Source organism: Psittacula echo (assembly GCF_963264785.1).
Source record: "Psittacula echo genome assembly, chromosome: 1".
Taxonomy (NCBI): domain Eukaryota; kingdom Metazoa; phylum Chordata; class Aves; order Psittaciformes; family Psittacidae; genus Psittacula; species Psittacula echo.
In genome coordinates, this window is record NC_137735.1 from 134,813,276 (window position 1) to 134,831,803 (window position 18,528).

At 37.8% G+C, this 18,528-nt stretch overlaps 1 protein-coding gene across 2 annotated transcripts in view; it reads left to right on the forward strand.

Annotated features, from left to right (window-relative positions):
- Positions 1–18,528, forward strand: part of MAGI2 (membrane associated guanylate kinase, WW and PDZ domain containing 2) — a gene marked incomplete at both ends in the record, with an annotated part of 757,046 nt that overhangs the window by 517,611 nt on the left and 220,907 nt on the right. For both annotated transcript variants that reach the window (XM_080629386.1, XM_080629387.1), the window contains 2 exons: positions 1,085–1,298; positions 12,751–12,830. In XM_080629386.1, coding sequence (XP_080485512.1) covers positions 1,085–1,298; positions 12,751–12,830 — 294 coding nt within the window. The remainder of the gene's footprint in view (positions 1–1,084; positions 1,299–12,750; positions 12,831–18,528) is intronic.

The following is an 18,528-nucleotide window of genomic DNA, read 5'->3' on the forward strand; positions in this document are numbered from 1 at the left end:
TATCTCCATAGATGAAGGAATCTCTTTCTTTAGTAGCAGAAGTTCATTCAGCTATCCTCTGTTTGAGCTAGTAGTAATCAAGAAAAATTGTGGTTTCTCCTCTTTCATTAATAGTTGTGTGCATGGAAGCCCTGGTATGTGATAGTCATGCAGATGAACATGTAGACTCTTATGTGTAGAGGTAAGTGTTCAACAATGTGGATAAGGCACATTTAGACTTCTAGTATTGCACACCTGGTCCCCATTTAGCTGATCTTTTTGAGGTATCCTTGTGAGTTTGTGTTATGTTTGTGTTAAGCAGATGTTTTAATTTGTATCATTAAGTTCTCTGCACTTGCTTAACTAAAATTATGTGGGCTGAACTTCAGGAGCTGGTAGTGGCAGTGATACTGTTGGACAGCATCTTTAAAATTTCTGACTTTATGGAAAGCAAAATTAATTAAAAGTGAAAGAAAGAGGAAAGAAGCACTCCTTCCTGAATATATTCTTGTTACAGTGAGACATAACCACATTGGGTATAGGAAGCATTTGACATTGGCTGTGGAAAACTAATCCTCCCACAGATTTATATCTGTAATAAAATCACAGCCACTTGCTATACAGTTAATACATTGCTATGAATTTATGGATGTCATATTGATATCTTTGATTTATGGATATAGGTAAAGCAATTAGTGTGTATACTTTTTTTTAAATGAAAAGGATTGTTTGTAGTAAAACAGCAGGGTAGTTGCTTTATGTGTGTATAGTTTGACAAGACACAAGACAGTAGCACTGCTGGATATGAAACTGCCTTCTGCTCAGCGCTTACTGCTGGTCTGGAAGGACTCCTGGGACAGAATGAGCCAGAACTCTTTAGTTTGTTTCTTAGATCTTTATTAGTTTCTTGTTTCAGTTTGGGTTTATTGCTTTGTTTTCTTTTATTGTGTTCCAGATAAAATTCATCATCAGAGGGACCCTTGTGTAAACCTAACAGAATTTCTCTTTATTTCAGTTCATTGTGTATTCCTTGGAGACTTGCACCCAGTAAATTCTCCACCATTAACTTAAATATTCAAAACCTGTAATTTTTCTTCTCTTGTAGAATCAAGTGAACATGAAGAGAAGAGCACAGGTGTCTCAGGTGAGATATCTTCCACCCAGCCTTGTCCTGCACCAGGATATACTCAGCCTGAAGAAGCAAAGGAGGATATGGATGTAACAAAGCAGACTAAACCTGAAGAGAATGATGACTTGGGCCCACTGCCTGATAACTGGGAAATGGCTTATACAGAAAAGGGGGAAGTCTACTTTATTGAGTGAGTCTTATTTCTTCTCTTTCTAATAGCTGTACTGTATTTAACTGGATGGAGAAATGGTTTTTATGCTGAAGTGAAGCATTGCACTCATTAAACAGCAGGGATGTTCTGACTGTCAAGGCTCCTCAGAGCTGGTGGCAATCCCTACATTACTGACTTACATTGAAGCATGCTGTTTTTTAAGACTAGTAACTGAACTGCTTAGCACTTTGATGTCAGCAATTAAAGCTGTTTCTTCTGTTGTAAAAAATGTTTTCTTGCTGTTCTGGTGCTTATGAAAAGTAGCACAATTCCTGGGTTCTTCCTTATGTGGACAGAGGTGAAGAGGGATGAGATTTTTGCCAATTTAAGGAAAGAAAGGCAGGCTAAAAAGTAGCTAGTGAATGGTAGTGGGAGGCTGTGCTAGATTTAGAAACAATAAAATAAATGAGTGGACAATAAGGGGAATTATTAATGTGTAGAAACATTTACCTGTTGGTAGGCTTTACATACCTGCTGCTACCATTGCTACATTAGCCAACTCATAGAACAATTGGATATGAAAGCTTTTTCTTCTCTAAGTGCTGACATCGACACACATTATCAAAATAAGAACACAGAAAATAAGTGAGTTCTTATGACTTCGTGTTCTACAAAAAAAAAAAGAGAAAGGAAACCCCAACATCTTCTTCAGTAGAACACTACTACAGAGGTAGCACTAGCGTTTATGTTTGCTTTAAGGAACTGCCGCAAACAATTTGGAATTGACATTATTCTGATTATTAGTAGGTAAAAATAACATTTAGTGGTGTCACTTCTGCCTTAAGTTCTTATTTCATGTAAAATTTTATGACTATCACACGAAATGTAAACAAAGTATAAGTATAAAGTTTGTGCATATGATTTTGCATGAACACTGGCATGACCAACTATAGCTTCTGACATATACAAAGCTGGAAAGAGCAGTAACTATTAAAACATAAGTGTCTTTGCTGAAAAGAGCAAACATACGCTTATTCTGGAAAAGAGTAATTACAGTAGCTTCGTCCAAGCAAGCAGAGAAGAGCTAGCATGACCTCAGGGCAAGTTCAAACCCTTGTTTCCTTCCTTCCAACCGCACTCTCAAATTTAATTTTTCTGCACATATTGAATGCTCTGACAGAGAGCAGACTGAATTATGTGGCACTTTTATTTTACTTGTTGTAACAAAAGCTTGTGATACGTTTGGGGGGTGGGCGACAGAATGATGGGTAGGAGCTAACACACCAAGCTATGACAGTGGTAAACACTGCAGCAGGCAATTTAATAGAAAAGAAAGGTATATTTTGTAACAAATACAGTAAATGTTACAGCTGACTTCCTTTCCTGGTGATGCTCTAGTTTACACTGCTGTTCTGACAGTGATCATCATTCACTTCTGCTAAATGAGTGTTATGTAAAGCAGAGAAATCAATCAGAGGTGAAGACTGGACAGGAAGACTGTTGTAAGGTCTACTTGCCTTTGGGATTATATTATTAAATAATGTAATTACAAAAAAGTGCAATTACACTTGTGTAAAAATACCAGATGATTTTACTAGAATCCTAGCAAAGGAAAAACTTTGATCATTTGAGTTTTCACATTGCACAGTCTTCACAGGGTTAAGTAGGAATGTAATGCTGTGGGGATGCTGTTAAATTGCCTCTTTGTTTACAAGTCACTTTGGTTAATGGCATGAAGAGACTCCATTTGCTTTCACAGAAAAACGGAAAGATAAAACGACAACAAAAACCTATTTGTCTAACAACATCTCCCCGAACAGTAGTATAGATTGTACTAGATTATTAAATAATAGATGAAAACCAAATATTTTTAAAGTGTACATCACAATGGGTGGAAAAAAGTCATGCTAGGCAGCAGCTTTTATTACTTTATTTGAGGTTCATATGAGTTGCGCCTTTAAACCCTAAGGACTTCAAGCAATATGCGATCTCAAGTTCCAGGTTGTCACAGGTATATCCCAGAGGTCTTAGATTTCATGGCAGCATTTCCATTCATTCACCTCAGACTAACCTCTAAAATTTGTATGTGAGCTCATTTATCAAAACTGCCATCAGAAGTAAGGTGCCAGATTTACAGTTAGAGAGGGAGTGACTTCGTAAGAAGAAAGATAACTGTCTGTAGACAGTATTATTTATTTATTAATCATTCATGGCTCAATTAACATTTTGCAAAGCACACTGGAAGGAATTTCCTCTACCTCAAGGACTAAACAAAAATAAAATATCATATACTAGATCGACTGCATGATTCAGAGGATGGTTATATTTTAGAGCATGGTTTGGTCTGTTTCGTCCCTTCTTTCCCATTTTTGACATAGGTGCATGACCTTATGTTTGCCTATATTAGCATTCACAGACAGAACAGGAAGAGCATCCCTTCTTACAGCATAATACTTACCACTGTTTTTCAGGAAGAGCTACTTAAGTACATTTCTTGGGCTGTTTCCAGCCTCCCTTACATAGGAATCCAAATTTTCAAATAGAGGCACACACGACACATAGGAGTCCATCTCCTACACTTTATTTCATTGAGAACATACACAAATGAGAACATGCAGTAATTAAACCACTGTGCATTAATTGGAATAACACTAAAGAAACCTCCAGTTCTTCTCCTTCTTTCCTGCTTTAAACACAGCTGATGAGTGTAACCTATTTTTATGTGCTTAAATAAATTGTAGCCATCACTGTGGGCTGAAGAAGGGCTGAAACTCCTCATAGCTTTCAGACCTTATCTTGCCAGCTACTCTCAAACCACATACTAGAAATGTGAGCATCATGTTGTCCTCATAAAGTCAGCAGATACTGGCTATGTTGGATCTCAAGCAGTCGATGTTTGCTGTGTTAGTCCAGTACAGTGTTGGAAGGATTACAAAAGGACCAATGTTCTCGTTTCATGTGTTATCATGTGCAGTCAGCATTAAATGCAGCTCTTCCCAAACTCTTCAACTCCATCACATACACCATTACATTATAGACTGTCCCGTAGAGTTGGTTACAGATTATGATACTTATTTATAAAAGGCAGAATTGATTTTGCCTCTCCAGCCCTCTAATCACCTATAAGCAGCAGAGCTTTCTGGAGGGCGTGAGGGGAGAATAAGACATTAAACCACAAAAAGCTGCAGTTTGTAAATCTGAGCTACTATGAAGCCTTGAAGAATAGTCTCAAGGGTATTACACAGCCCATAACTAAAGCTATATAATTCTATACTGTTTAAAAGCACATGCAGTTTTCTTTGTTTATACTAAATTAAGAATTGTTTTGTTAGTCTAGAATAAACTCACACCTCTTTAATACATCTTTAAAGGATGACTTATGTGACTTATGGTGATGATTTTTAGGGCAGTATGACCACATGAGTTTTAACAAACAATTTTTCAATACATCTTGCATTCAGTCTCTTCCTACTTTAACACGTATTTCTCCAAGCAGCATAGTCAGCATTGCTTTTTGGACCTTTTGCAGTATCTTTCTAGTTGTTAAAGCATCTTTTTTTATGAGGGCACCATAAAAGATTACAAAACAGCTATAAAATAGTCCTCTGCCAAGGACTCTCCTCTTCACAGTAAAAAACAGCCATTAAGTTTTTGAATACAGCTGGTGCTATTTTGGGTGTTACCTGAAAAGAAGTACATTGAAAAAGTAAAATCCTGCCCTAGTTTGTTTCTAGGAATATTGCTACTCACTTCAGTGGGGTCAGTATTTCTTCTTAGTAGTTTTTTATGTAAGAAAGGCTTTTGACTGCAGGAATAACATGTTTATCCTAACATGTTGCTTACCTAAAGAGTCATGACATTTTTAGCTGTTCTTGGTTGCTCCATCAGTTCACCATCAGAAAGCAGGATATATTACTTAGTCCTGGCTACATCATTACGTTTGATAACTCTTGTCTTTTACACTAGAAGGTACTAGAAGTACTGAGGTGTAAGTACACCCTCCTACCTGCTCAAGATTGCTTCCATATCCTGCAATTATTACCCAATCTCTTATAAGCTAGTTTGGCACTCATGAGTATTACATCTTCAGTGTATTAGTGCTTAATATTGAATTTTGGCATGTTTTGGTTATATGACTATTTCTGCTACTTTAATTAAGTAGCAATTAAGATGGAGGATATTTTTTTCACAGACTGTTTTAATATTTACATCTGATGGGTTTGTTCTTTATGAAACAAGCCATCTTGTGCCAGTATGACTTTATTGTGTGGGCAATTCTGAATCACCAGGGCATTTGTGAATACGATTGCAGATGTCTGCAATTCTTTATCCTTGCTTATATGTTGCATTGAATTTGTCAGTTTTGGTCAGCATAACAATGATCGGATCTTCAATGCTCTTTGGACTTCAACATGACATACACTGGGACAGGCAATAGAAAAGTTTTCTCTTGTTTTTTTTCTCCTGACACCATTTCCTTGCCTCATGTCAAATTAATTAAGAATGGGGAGATGGTAAAACTGGAAAGAATTTGGGGAATGCTGATGTTTTTTAATTCTCTTGTCTTTTGATGTTATAAAGACATTTTCAGTCTGTATTACTGGTGTCCTGTCCCATGCTCTCGCTTGCTGTTTTTATCTATGCTGACATCCATGTCAAACTGCCAGTTCAACTTCTGTTGTCTTCCCTCACTTTCTTGTTTCTTTTCTTTCCTCTGTTGCTCTGCTCTGCAGAATTCCTCTTCCAACACCTTTACTCCAGTGTTTGTAGTGGTATTATAATTTTCCTCCTTTCTATTTATTGAGCTAGAAGACTCAACTCACCTGGCTTGCCATATAACATTAGCCATCTAGTATGAACCAGTTGCTAAGACTCTTCCAGTGGTCAATGGAGGGAGATAATTACCTCAAGAAGCTGGTTTATCCAGTCCAAAGATACAGCAGAATTAATTTGACTAAATATAAATACTTCTACCAGTAAAGATGCCCTCAGCTATCCAAGAGTATGTCTGCAATAGTATGTAATTTGGGTCAAGAATACACCTTTGAAGCAAATCTGGCTGTCTCCATGAACTGTAATTTCGTTCACATTTCAGCGTACATGAACTGGATTCCTTTCAGCTGAACCTAAAAAGTTGATCTCTAGGAGTGTACTTAATTGTGTCCAAACCCTGAACCCCCGAACTCAGTCCATGAAACCAAAGTTGAGTTAAAAACAGTCTGAATTCCTACTGGTCTAAACTATGTCCATATCTAAATCGACAGCATCAACAAACTGCAGAATAAGACACTTGATGCTGCTGACCCAGCTACTAGGTCTTTTCAGGTGCCATGGGCTGCATGCCTGTAAATGTTTTGTAGTGCACTAAGTGAGCTCTTGCTGTGCATCTTCTGGTTTAAAATCAAGTGAAAGAAGTTTACAAGCTGGGAGAATGCTCAGTGTGTAAATGAAGATAACTGAGAGATTCACTTGAAAAGTGACCTCCTAATCTGAGCCGAAGTGCTACTGTAGAGGCATACAAGTAGTCCAAGACATCTCCATGAGGATGGCAGATGTGACACAGAACCTGTCAAAAGCAGCCCCCTTCTTGGAGTGGCAGCCAGTGGCCATTTGGGAGGTGCCATAGCAGCTGCTGTGTCATTATCAGCAGCACATGGTTAGGCCCCTGGTCCCACGGGAAAATAGGTAAAATAAATTATTCTGCGTATGTGCCTCGCCCTTAGATAGAGAATAACCCTACACAATTACCTACCTGTGTAATTTCTAGGTAGCTGAGGTCTCATGAGATGAAGCCTGTTCTTTGTCGGAAATTAACTGCCTGAATCAAAGAGAGTGATTTAAACAGCAAGATTTACTGAAGGAGACTTTAAGCACTTATATATTCCAAAAAAAATCTTACATGTGCCTAGAGGCACCACCACTGTATTAGGAATGAGTACATAAGTGCTTACCTACTAGCGAAGGCCATCTGGGGTTTCACAGGATAGGCATCTCCAAACCTGTGTCTCTTAAGGACCACATACTCCGAGCACATCTAGCAGACTGACAGTATGAAATGCAACACAAACTAGCAGTCATAGCTGCTGCCATTCAAACCGTAGCCAGAGGATGACTCCTTTTCCACACATCCCTACATATGTACAAGAAGTTTGGGTATTAACCCAAAAAGGGTGAATTGCAAAATAGCCATTTTAATGCTGTTTTCCAGGCACTGGCACCTTACACACAGGATACTTGAAAATTATTATTGTGGTATCTGAAAAGCTCTGCAGATCTACAGACCTTAGGCATACAAAGAGGACGGAGGAGTAGGCATTTTAGAAGTCAGGTGGCCTAGAGTGCTCTTCGGTTTGCTCTGTGTCATATACTCTTCTTTGCTCAAGCTGTTTTATTGAGGACCATCTTGAATGTAAGATATTCACAATAAAAACCCAAACAAACCCTTATGTGCTGTCCCCAAATACACTGCAGCAGCACACTGGTAAATACCCATTTCAAAATGCCTTTCACAATAATGTGCAAATTACATACCTTGCAAGAGTCACAATTTAGAATAGGTTTGTAGTGTTTTCAAAAGACATTAAGGCTATTACTGTCAGTAACTACTTTCTATATTCCCTTCAAAAGTGTTTCGAGAGATTGTCTGAGGGCTTTGTTAGTACAAGAAACTTTATCTGTCAAAGTGCTTTAAACTGACAGATTGCTAACACAAATCCATTATATTAAAATCTTAAGTAAAATAATACACTGTCTAAAAAATATTAGGAAAAAAAAGATAATACATTGTTAAATAAGAAAAGCCACACTCCTAATGTTTTTTGTACTTCCTAAAGGTGTGGAAGAGAATGCAGTGAGATTCCTGGAGAGGCTCGGATCCTGGTATCTAGCTCTAGTGATAATGGAAAACTGGGGCATAAACAGTCTCTGTGCAGTCTTAAGAGCAGAGCTACAGAGAAAATCTGAAGTGCAGGAGGTTGAGTTGGGGTGCCTGGGAAGTATTCTAAGCTTTCTTTCACACTGTTTAAAGCAGCTCAAGAATATTCTTTCCGCATATGTTTAAAATTGTCTATAACTGATACTGGAGGACTCTGATCATAATAAACTCTTTCTGCTGGGTGCAAATGCTTGGCAAAGAGGGAATATTTAAGGTAGCACAGCAATAATTATTTTATTGACTTTTGGTTACAATATTAAGCTCCACTGCTTTACTGAGTGACTATTTTTCTAATTACTTTTCAAATCGGCAATACATTTCAGGCCTATAAGCGGTTTCTATTTTGTATAGCAGGTAACAAATGAGGGTTAATTCAAAAATGTCATGCTATTCCCATGCTCTATCTGCCTGAAGCAAAACCAAAGGGATCCTTCGTTGACTGCTTTCAAAGTTTCCAAAATTAGGAACTTGCTCTTGCTTTTAAGACAGATTCTAAGACATGCATAGTTGATTTGCCAGCACTTGTCACTTAGCTCAATCATCCTAGCTAGTAATCAAGATCATTGAAATCGTGTAAGGATGGACTTCCTAAACCTGCCCTTTAATGAAGCGATATGGTTATTGCTGAGTAATGAAGCAATGGCCGGTAGAAAATGCTGGAGGAGCCACAGCTGTATTTCTCACAGGATGCTTTTGTTGCATCACTTCACGCTCATTCAGTCAGTGACAACTGCTCCGACTGCCTGTTTATGCATTTATTCCACAACTGCCGCTGCTATTTATCTGCAATTCATTCATAACTAATCTATAAATCCCCAGCCCCTTTTCGTTATGGTTTGTCTATAAGAGTTCCCAAATGGACACTCATGATTAGACCTAGTGGTAAGGGAGGCAGGTTATACACTGCACATTTTGTAAGGTTTTTAGTGCTTAGAAAGCATCAACATGCACAGCTCATGCAGCAGATCTGTGTTAACGTTACTTTTGCCATTAGTGTTGATTTGGCCATTTTAGTTCCTTCTGTCTTCTTTCCCATAAACTTTCCTATCAAGGCTTCTTTTAAATAATATTAAGAACTGTTTAAAAAAAAAATACTGTTTCCTTTTAGCTTTTATAGATTATAGTACATTGCAGAGCTGAAGGAGGAATAGGCAGAGCCCTGGGACACAGTGGAGGTGGCGTCTTTCCTGAGGTGTTCCTGCAGCCTGTTCTGGGACATTCAGTAAGCCAGCATCACTGTGCTTTTGTTCTTCCTCTTATTCCCAACATGTTCTACCTGTGTGGAGAAGAATCTGAGCCTCTTTTGTTTCTGCAGTTAACTAACCCCAGTTGTAGTCCTTGCTGGAAGACAAGTAGCAGGAGGTTACACTGCATAGTGCTAGCATGGCACCCACTATGGCAAAAGCAGCAGCACTTCAAAATCCACAACTTGAAAGCTGGCACAAGGGAGGCTGGAAGAGTATCCTGCCAAATAAGCCTTCTGTGTAGGACAGAAGTAGATGTGTATAAAAAACCACTATGCTGTAATCCAGGGCTACTTATTTCTCTCTTATACTGAGAGCAGCATGATAGTCATGTCTGTCCTCCTTGTAGGAGTGTTTGTGTGTTGTGTACCTAGTTGCTAAGATGATCCAAGCAATCTGCGCGATGTAGTGCTAAATAGGACGTTGATGGCACTGCATAGGTGTTAGAAGACAGGTGGGTTCTATTCTGTCTTCTTTCAAGTAGAGTCTGTCTTCAAAGCAAAAAAAGATGTTTTTACCCACTGAAGCACTTGTCTAGAAGCAGTGAAAGTCCCATTGCAAGAGGTAGCATTGTGTGTTTAGTATAAATGTTAAAGTGGAGAGGCAGGGCAAGGGAGCAAGCATGGAGATGGGTAAGGAGGAAATGGATGATTTTCAAAAGATACTTTTTTCCTTCAGTTATTTGTTATAGGTAAAATTTATTGCAGATAAGCTTTGCTTCTACTAAGTAGCTGAATGTGTTTGAGAGACAGGAGCTAGGAGATTGAGTGCTGCAAGAGCTGATCTAGATGATGTAATGTCTTCATTCTCTGAAATTTTACTGCAGACTGAAGGATCGCTTTTCTGTTGGAAAAGCTGTTGATTTTTTAATTTGCTTATGCTTTTGTTTAGAATGGGCACAATGCACAGAACTTAGGTATAGGGAAGCCCAGTTTATGCTGAAGGGAAGCATAACTGTTTGCTTGTTTCTGTTTCTCAGTTTTAACAAAAGCCTTGGAGGCTGTTAATTCAAGTAATTCACATTCTTAAACAATAATACTGACCTGGGCTTGTTTTCATATTGGCACCTGTCTTTACAGGTGGCTGAAAATGCATTTCTCAGGTCTATACTAGAATGTCATAGGAGTGTTTCCAGGTCTGGTGAATTGGTCTGTTTCTGATGGTGGATGTATGAGGAAAACACTGGCCAGCTGACTTGCAGCAGAGCTGGCTTCTAGGACTGACTGCCACTGGCTTGTTTGGTGGCTATGGACAGTCACTTGATGACTCTATGACTGCATTTTCCCACCTTAAAAACAGGAGTGATGATTTTTATTTCCTTTGTAAACTGCTTTGAGATCTGCTTTATACCACAGTAAACATTACTAATAGTATTCATATATATAATACTCTTTTAAAGCTGTAGAAAGCTATCTGTGAGTCTGGCTTAGTTCCTGCAGCCAGTGGGGGTCCCTAAAACCATTCAGAATTAGTAGCTGGGAGAGAGTCGCTGTTGTACAGACATGGCCAAGCTCCAGAGGTGTGACTACAGCTCCAACAGGTATGTGCAACCTCACTATGAGCTCTGGTGCTGATAATGGAGCACCCGTGGTAGTGTGGAGCTCAACGTGTGCTGCTGGCTGCACCCAGGTAGCTTGGTAGGTACCAGGGTGATGAGCCTGCGCTGAGCTCCACACTGTTGCAGTGGCATTGCTGCCACTACCTTCCCTAGTTAATTTAAAGGTGTGGTATAAAAATACACCCTACAGGAGACCACAGGCTTCAGAGAAAGTGTCTTAGTTACATTTGCTATCCAGCATGCGCTGCTGGTATCATTTCAAATTACCTTACCTTTGGCTTATCATCCTCATAGTCTGCAAATACATTTCTGGTCTCAAAGTAAGGGGAGGTTTTCTTCATCCTTTTTACCTGTCGTGAATGGTGTTCCAGACTAAGGCATGCTTAAAATAGGTTTTTAAATGCCTTAATTTTCATGTTAGTTGCCACTTTATCTGTACATAACTCTCATCTACCTTTTTTCCCATCCAAAAAGGTGGAGGATGCTTTAACATGGTGATAATAATGCCAAGAAGTAGGTAGTATCACTCTGTTTTTAGAGAAAGAGAGAAATCGAGGCACAGAAAAAGTTATCTGACATGGACTAAACAGGGTGTCAAGGTGGAAGGAGGAACTGGCTTTAGGCATTTATTTTTCATTAGGGGAATCAGTGGTGTTTGGACCACATGGACCACAGTTAATCAGTAACTCATCAACTAGCAATTGCATACTAATCCGTTTTATGCCAGGTTTTGTACACCTTATATCAATGTTTGTAAGAAGTCTTAAGTACACTTTGAAATGACACAGCAAATTAATAATACACTAAATAATTAAGTACTCTATGAAACAAGCATCCTCCTAGATGTATCAGATAAATAAAACATGGATTAGAAGTGTCTCTGAATGATGGTATTGTAGGAAAGGCATCTCAAAAAATAAAGGAGTAATGATCACATCGTGTTCTGGTTTATAGTCTTCTTTTCATAATATTGTTAAAATAATTGGCTCCAAATTCAAATGCTTATGGGAAAGGCATACATTGAAAAGATCTGGGTTTAAGTCTCATTAGCTGTGCAAAGTATCAATTCATTTGGAAAAATATTCTCCTAGAAAACAGTTTGTGCCAGTTTAATGCTATTTGATGGCTGATTCCTCAAAGATCTATTCTGAGTATAGAAAGGAGCCACATGATTCATTCAGCTTGTGCATATCTATTTTACCTCGATAGAAGGATTATATATGGGGAGATAAAGGTTTGTTAAACAAAGTATCATTAATCACTCTGTCCGGAAATGTAGACTTTGCAGGAGCATGCTGTAATTTGCATCACTTTTGCTGTGCCTTGCCAGTGCTGCTGGTGAGAAATAACAAACCTGTATTTAAGAAAAGGACAGGTTTAAGATGAAAATAATTCTATCTGAAAACTGTGAGAATAGTACAGAATCCTGTCGCCTGCACTCGTTCAACGGGAGAACACTGTATTTGTAATAAATTCCTTTTGCTCTGGATGAGTTCTGCATTTTCAATGAGGTTAACTTGGCAACATTCTAGTTGATTTTAATAAAAATAGCTTCTTTGAGGACAGGGAGCTGAGGTTGCCAAATTTACAGCTGCCTTGCACAATTACTCTTACACCTCCTTCAGGGCTACTTAGAACCAGTAAGCAAATTAAGTGTATCGATTGCAATTTTGTTGGACTAACCCTTTTTTCTTAAGGAATAAACTTGATTCCTTTCAGTATGTGTCTGCTCAGAGTGATCTCTTTTCTTTTCAGCCATAACACAAAGACAACATCATGGCTGGATCCACGACTTGCGAAAAAGGCTAAACCTCCAGAAGAGTGCAAAGAAAATGGTAGGTTATTAAGTTTTCGTTGCTGTTCAGAGGGGATTTGCCTTTGTGTGTGTGTGTCTCTCTCAGTTCTTACGAAAATCAGGCATTTAGGGGAGCGATGAAAGGTGTTTAATTGCTGCTTTGGTTAGAAGCCATAAGTGATACCAGTTCTCAGTGTGCCATGTGTTTCTGCTTTTTATTCCCCTTTCTGATGCTATCCAAAGCTGAGGATCACAAGTGTGTTTTCTGCCTGTTGTGTGTGTGACTCCGGGACTGACCCTCTCCCTCATCTCCTACAGAGAACTTTGGTCTGCAGAACAGAATCCCTTTTCAGATTCTGAGCTTTTAATCTACAGGCGATTCAATGCATAAGGGAAACTAGCAGCACCGTGGGAATATGAATATTGTTTGATTTGTATTTAAAGGTACAGTGCGATGCTATTTAGTAGCCAATTTAAACAAAATAGTGTCTGATAAAACAGGGTGTGGGAGGGAGAAAAGAGATCAGTGTCTGTCAGAGTTCAAGGCTGGATTTGGGGGGTACTGCATTGTTAATGGTTTAAAATTTAACAGCGTGAATACTGTTGAGGATGTTTAAAGGAGCTGTAGCTGTTGTGCAGAAGAGATGACTATATTGACAGATTCAGAGATACGAGCTAATACAGAACATATCAAACTATCTTATATGCATTCAGTGTAATTTCTTTTTTTCCTCTGGTAAAGTTTCAGTAATCAAAATCTTGTCATAAAGGCAAAGTAAAAATGTAATAGATCGTTTTCTGAGGAGGCTTTTTCCATTGTTTTATAGTGCAGTGTCAGTTCAATTAGCCAGTTAAAAAGTGATGATTTCTAAAGACTGCTACTTATTTTATTGTTGTGAGATACAGAGGATTAAATGCATGCATGCTATGTGCATTAGTGCAAATCATTTTAAATTATTATATTTTAAATTTGTTAATAGCTTTTCATGTACTGCATCTGATCTATTTTAAATTTTCCGAGATTCATTCATTTGGTTAATGTAAATACCATTAGCAGAAAGAAAACTCAGTGCCGGTTTGGGTTGGTAAAGAGGTCACAGAGGAATTGCTGGCTGTATGAAATGCAGGGTCAGTGTTTTGGTAAAGAATGTTCCTGGGGTTTTTTTTTGTAAATGGCTTCATTTTGAAAGATTGCTGTATTCCAAAAATCCCTTCCTTATTTCAGCAGTAATTCTGACGTTCTATTCTGACATCAGAAATTACATGTCTGAATGATTTTGTGATGCTTATTCTAGCACTGACAACACAGGCTCACAGAGTAAATTCTACAGTGAATGCAACAGAAGTGTGTTACTGAAACAAAACAAGGGCACAGGAGTTTTGCATTCTAAATCTCTCACATTACTTACATGAATTTATGTCTTTGCCTGCTCCTTAAGGAATACTAGTGGGAAAGGCAGAAGAAAAATACACCAGTACCTATGAAGTAACATATTGAAGACTTACTTGGAGTAAATGAGTTGGGTTTTTTTCCTGGTAGCTGTTGTATATACTGAGATCACCATAAGCACTGAAATATTAAAAAAAAAAACAGCCAACAACAAAGTGTCTTTAACAATTTAAAATGAAAATGCTGTTAAAGAAACAGCATTATTTTGTAGTTATTTGCCTACTGGATTATCAAATTACTATAGTATGCTGGGTCATGTTCTTGTAAGGGTTGCTCAGCTCATTAATGCAAAGTACTTGAAGCATAAAAGACTTTAGAGTGAGATTTTCTGTTCTTAGAAATTTTTCCTGAAACAACCTCTCTTTTCGTAAGATTCTTTGGTTGTTCAAGAATGTGGGCTTGTTTTTTTTTAATCCAGTACCTGTAGAAGAAAAGGTTCTTGAAAATCCCTAATATGCCATAAAATGACTGTACTTTGCCACTGAGGTCCAAACCCAGGAACTTCGTTATAGTGCATGGGGATTTGGAATTCTTGTTTAGATTTAATGCCAGATCAAGGAATAATTTCACACATGCTTCAGCTATTGCTTGGTAGATGTTTTTTATGCCAAACATCTTTACTGTTGCACTTTATGATTTATTCTGGCACATTCTGCTCAGAGAAACAGAGTTTTAGAAAGGCATCAGTGTTTAGATAAGAAATGATACTTACCTTGCTGCTTTATCACTATCTGCATAACTTGTTTTCACTGACATTCATTTTGTCACATCTGAAACTTGCATTGATTCTCTGAGATACTTTATGATGTCCTTATCACCTATCAGACTCTGCTATCGGGCTTTCATTCTGAAGAACCCAACTTCTATGTTCTCCTTTCAGTGCAAATCCTGCCAAAACATAGAATCATGGAATGGTTAGGGTTCCTTCTTCATTCTGCCACCAGCATGAAGTTTCCACACCAGACAATGTTCTCGCAGTGTACAGTATTTGAGTCCTGATGTCCTGGGCTAGTGATACTGAGTGGCCCCTCCGCTCCAGCGTTTCCTTTCTTCCATTTTCAGCTCTTTAATGCTTCTTTGCCAAGTTCAATTTCTTCATTTTCTCTGGCTTCTATCTGCAAACCCCAGCGCTTGCTCATTTCTCTTTGCAAAATCTGAACCAACCTTCCAGCACATCCCTCCTCTTGAAAAATTTTCACATGCCTTTGCCAAGAGACTGACAAGCTCTACCAAGTCAAGCTTTCTTTGCATCCGTGCTGGGGACTCTCTCTGTTTTCCTTGAATGATACCCACTGCTCTAAACCCGTTTGTAGGTCAGGAGGCTTTAAGGGCTGATATTTATTTCTTTCTCTGTCATGGAATTTCTGTGTAAATTTCAGCAAATTGCTTTGACTTTTGCTCTGTCAGATCTACTTAGATTGCAGGTCTTTGAAGTAAGAATTGACTCCTACCTTCTGTTTGTATGGTGCCTACCTGAGTTTCGTTATAGCGTTAAGCAGAAATAGCTGTCAATTCTTCACTAAGAACTAGAATTTTTTATACATTCCTGACTTCCTCCAGAAAATCTTAAATTTATTAAAAATTATTGTGTTTTCTCTCCTGGAAATATTAACTATTTGAGGTTTCTGAAGTGGAATGCTTCTTTTAAATTATTCCTTTTTTTCCTTTTCCCCATCAGAACTGGTTAACCTATTTTTACCTGAAGAGTGCTGCAGAAGTTGCAGTTCTGCCCCCTTTGTTTCTGAGCTAGATTCATTGGTTGCTACATTTTCTGTAAAGTGATATTATGTAGCAGACCCGCAGGATTTGCATGATTACAGGTGTAATATGTGAGTGGTTTACTAACAGAGTCTGTTCTTTGGGAGAGAATATGGAAAAGAATGACAAGTCCCATAAGGCAGTAAAGAATTTAGTTTAATATTGAAAGGCAGTTCAGCCTTAATGACATGAAATATCTGAGGTTTTAGAAAGTTCATTTTTGGTTAAGAAATGTAGTAATTAAATTTTTCAAATTCTTTAATTAATTTTTTCAGAAATTTCCATTCTGGGGAAAAGTGAACGTTTACTTCTTTATCCAATTTGGGGATTAAAGAGCTGTTGAAATTTCCTGGTGTCAGATATGTCAAATTTCACTTATTTCATTACTACAAATTTCACATATTTCATTACCAATCCATCCCAACCAGTAGTCTCCATTACTCTTAATCCATCCCTTCCTTTTTATGTCAACCTCCTTGCTCCTGAGTTTTCAAATCCAAGTAGGCTTAAGACTATAAATAAAGCTTTGATTTCACCTAGCATTCATCTGTCATCTGTCTTTTTATCTCCTCTACACCCACCAACTTGACTGCAAAGTATGGATGTTTATTTAGGGTGAGCTGAGTTGCTTTTAAACTTCATTGACTGTGAATGTCAGTTCTATTTTGACAATTAGAGGACACAGATACCTGATTTACACCTGTATGTAGACAGACATTTAGGTATCTTCACCTTAAACTGAACCCCACTCTCCAGTCACATTTTGTCAGATTATCCTTTTCCCCATTCCTGTAGTCACAGGCAGTACCTTTTGGTGAGCTCACTGCCACACACAGCTTCAGCGTTATTCATGCCAAAGACATACACATCTATTCTTGTCCTCTTCATGTTTCTTTCCTAGTTGAGCCCTTTGTTTCGTGCTAAGTATGATGTCTTCTATTGAATGTCTCCCACCTTGAGCAAATTCTCCAAGCAAATTCCCTTTTGCTAATAACAACGCTTACCACTTCCATATATCCTTGCCATGCCACTTCATGGCATATAGGACTTTTCCCTTTTACTTTTTGTCCAGACAGCAGAGTTCTTATTCAAGGCTTTGTGTGGCACATGCAGTGTGTCATAGCACATACGGTCACAAATTCAGGAATTCAAACTCCTTTTCCTCCTTTGAGAACACTGTCGTCATCTCCATCAATCATCTCTAAACATTTCAGAATTTCTTAAAATAAAGGAAAGCTGTAGATTTATTGCTTGAACTGACTTTTTAAATATATGTATTTATATATTTAATATGATTCTTCCATTAAAATAAATAAATAAATAAATCCAGAAGACAAGTATTACATTTGGAATCATAAGGGCAATCATTGATTGCACTTTCTGCAATCTCAAGGGTATAACTATCCCAGGAAACCAATAATTTTTCAAATGAGTAAAAATTTTGTGTTACATTTCATGAGTGTTTCAATGCTGGAAAGTACTTTCTCAAAACCTCACCATTTAACATACAGTCCCTCTTCATGTCCCTGGTCTAAGCTACTGCCTCACCATTTGTATGTGCCCCTATCTAACCCTAGAAATGACTGAAGCCCAGCAACTAGTCTACAGTTGTGACTCTTTTACTTGTTTCCAGCAGGTATTTTCCTTTGTAAACCATCTAACTGCTAGAAACTAGACTCAAACTTCCAGTGACAGAAAAGGGCACCTCTATTGTTATAACTCCACAAATGTAAACAGGAGTCCAAAACTGTTTTTCTCGAATTTCACCAGACCTTGTTAAAATTAATAACTTTCCATAATATCTTTAGTTTGCTTGACAGCGCGAAAGAAATAAAATCTAGGACTGTCTTTGTCATCTTGCTTACGTTTAATACATTTTGTATTTCTTGCTAAGAGTTCAAACCACATAATTAACCATTGCATATATCCATTTTAGCTTCAACCACCAGCAAGTAAATCCTATGTGAAGAAATTTGATAGATTTATGAGGCGTTATTATCATCATCATCATCATCATGCATAAAATTCAACCTACTCTACTGCTGCAAAAAAACAAGAGTTTAAATTCATTGGGAATTTTTTGTGTTTGCTATCTGATACTTTTCTTCTTCATTTGAGAAGATTATTTATATGGAGTGAAAATAAATAATGAAAAGAAAAAATAAACAATTGGCATTATCATTGATCTCCATAATTTCTGTTTCATAATGAGGGTCTTAAAAATCAGTTTGTGTTTGAAACTGTTTTGTCTTATTTGTAAGTAATTTTTCTTTTCAGTTGTAAAGATTTTGCAACTGAGCATAGAAAAATGAATAAGAAATGGTCTCAAAACTGGAGAACTTGGTTTCTTGTTTTAATTCATACTGCAGACCTATCAATATTTTTTCATAAATAAACAGATGTGACTCAGAGTGCTTTGTGACACAAGCATTTTCTTCAGTACTTTTAGACACACTTTTTTTGTGAACATTTCTGTCACGATCAAACTGTAGAATGTCTGTCTGTGTACACCTCCTTCCTTTTAGTAAGT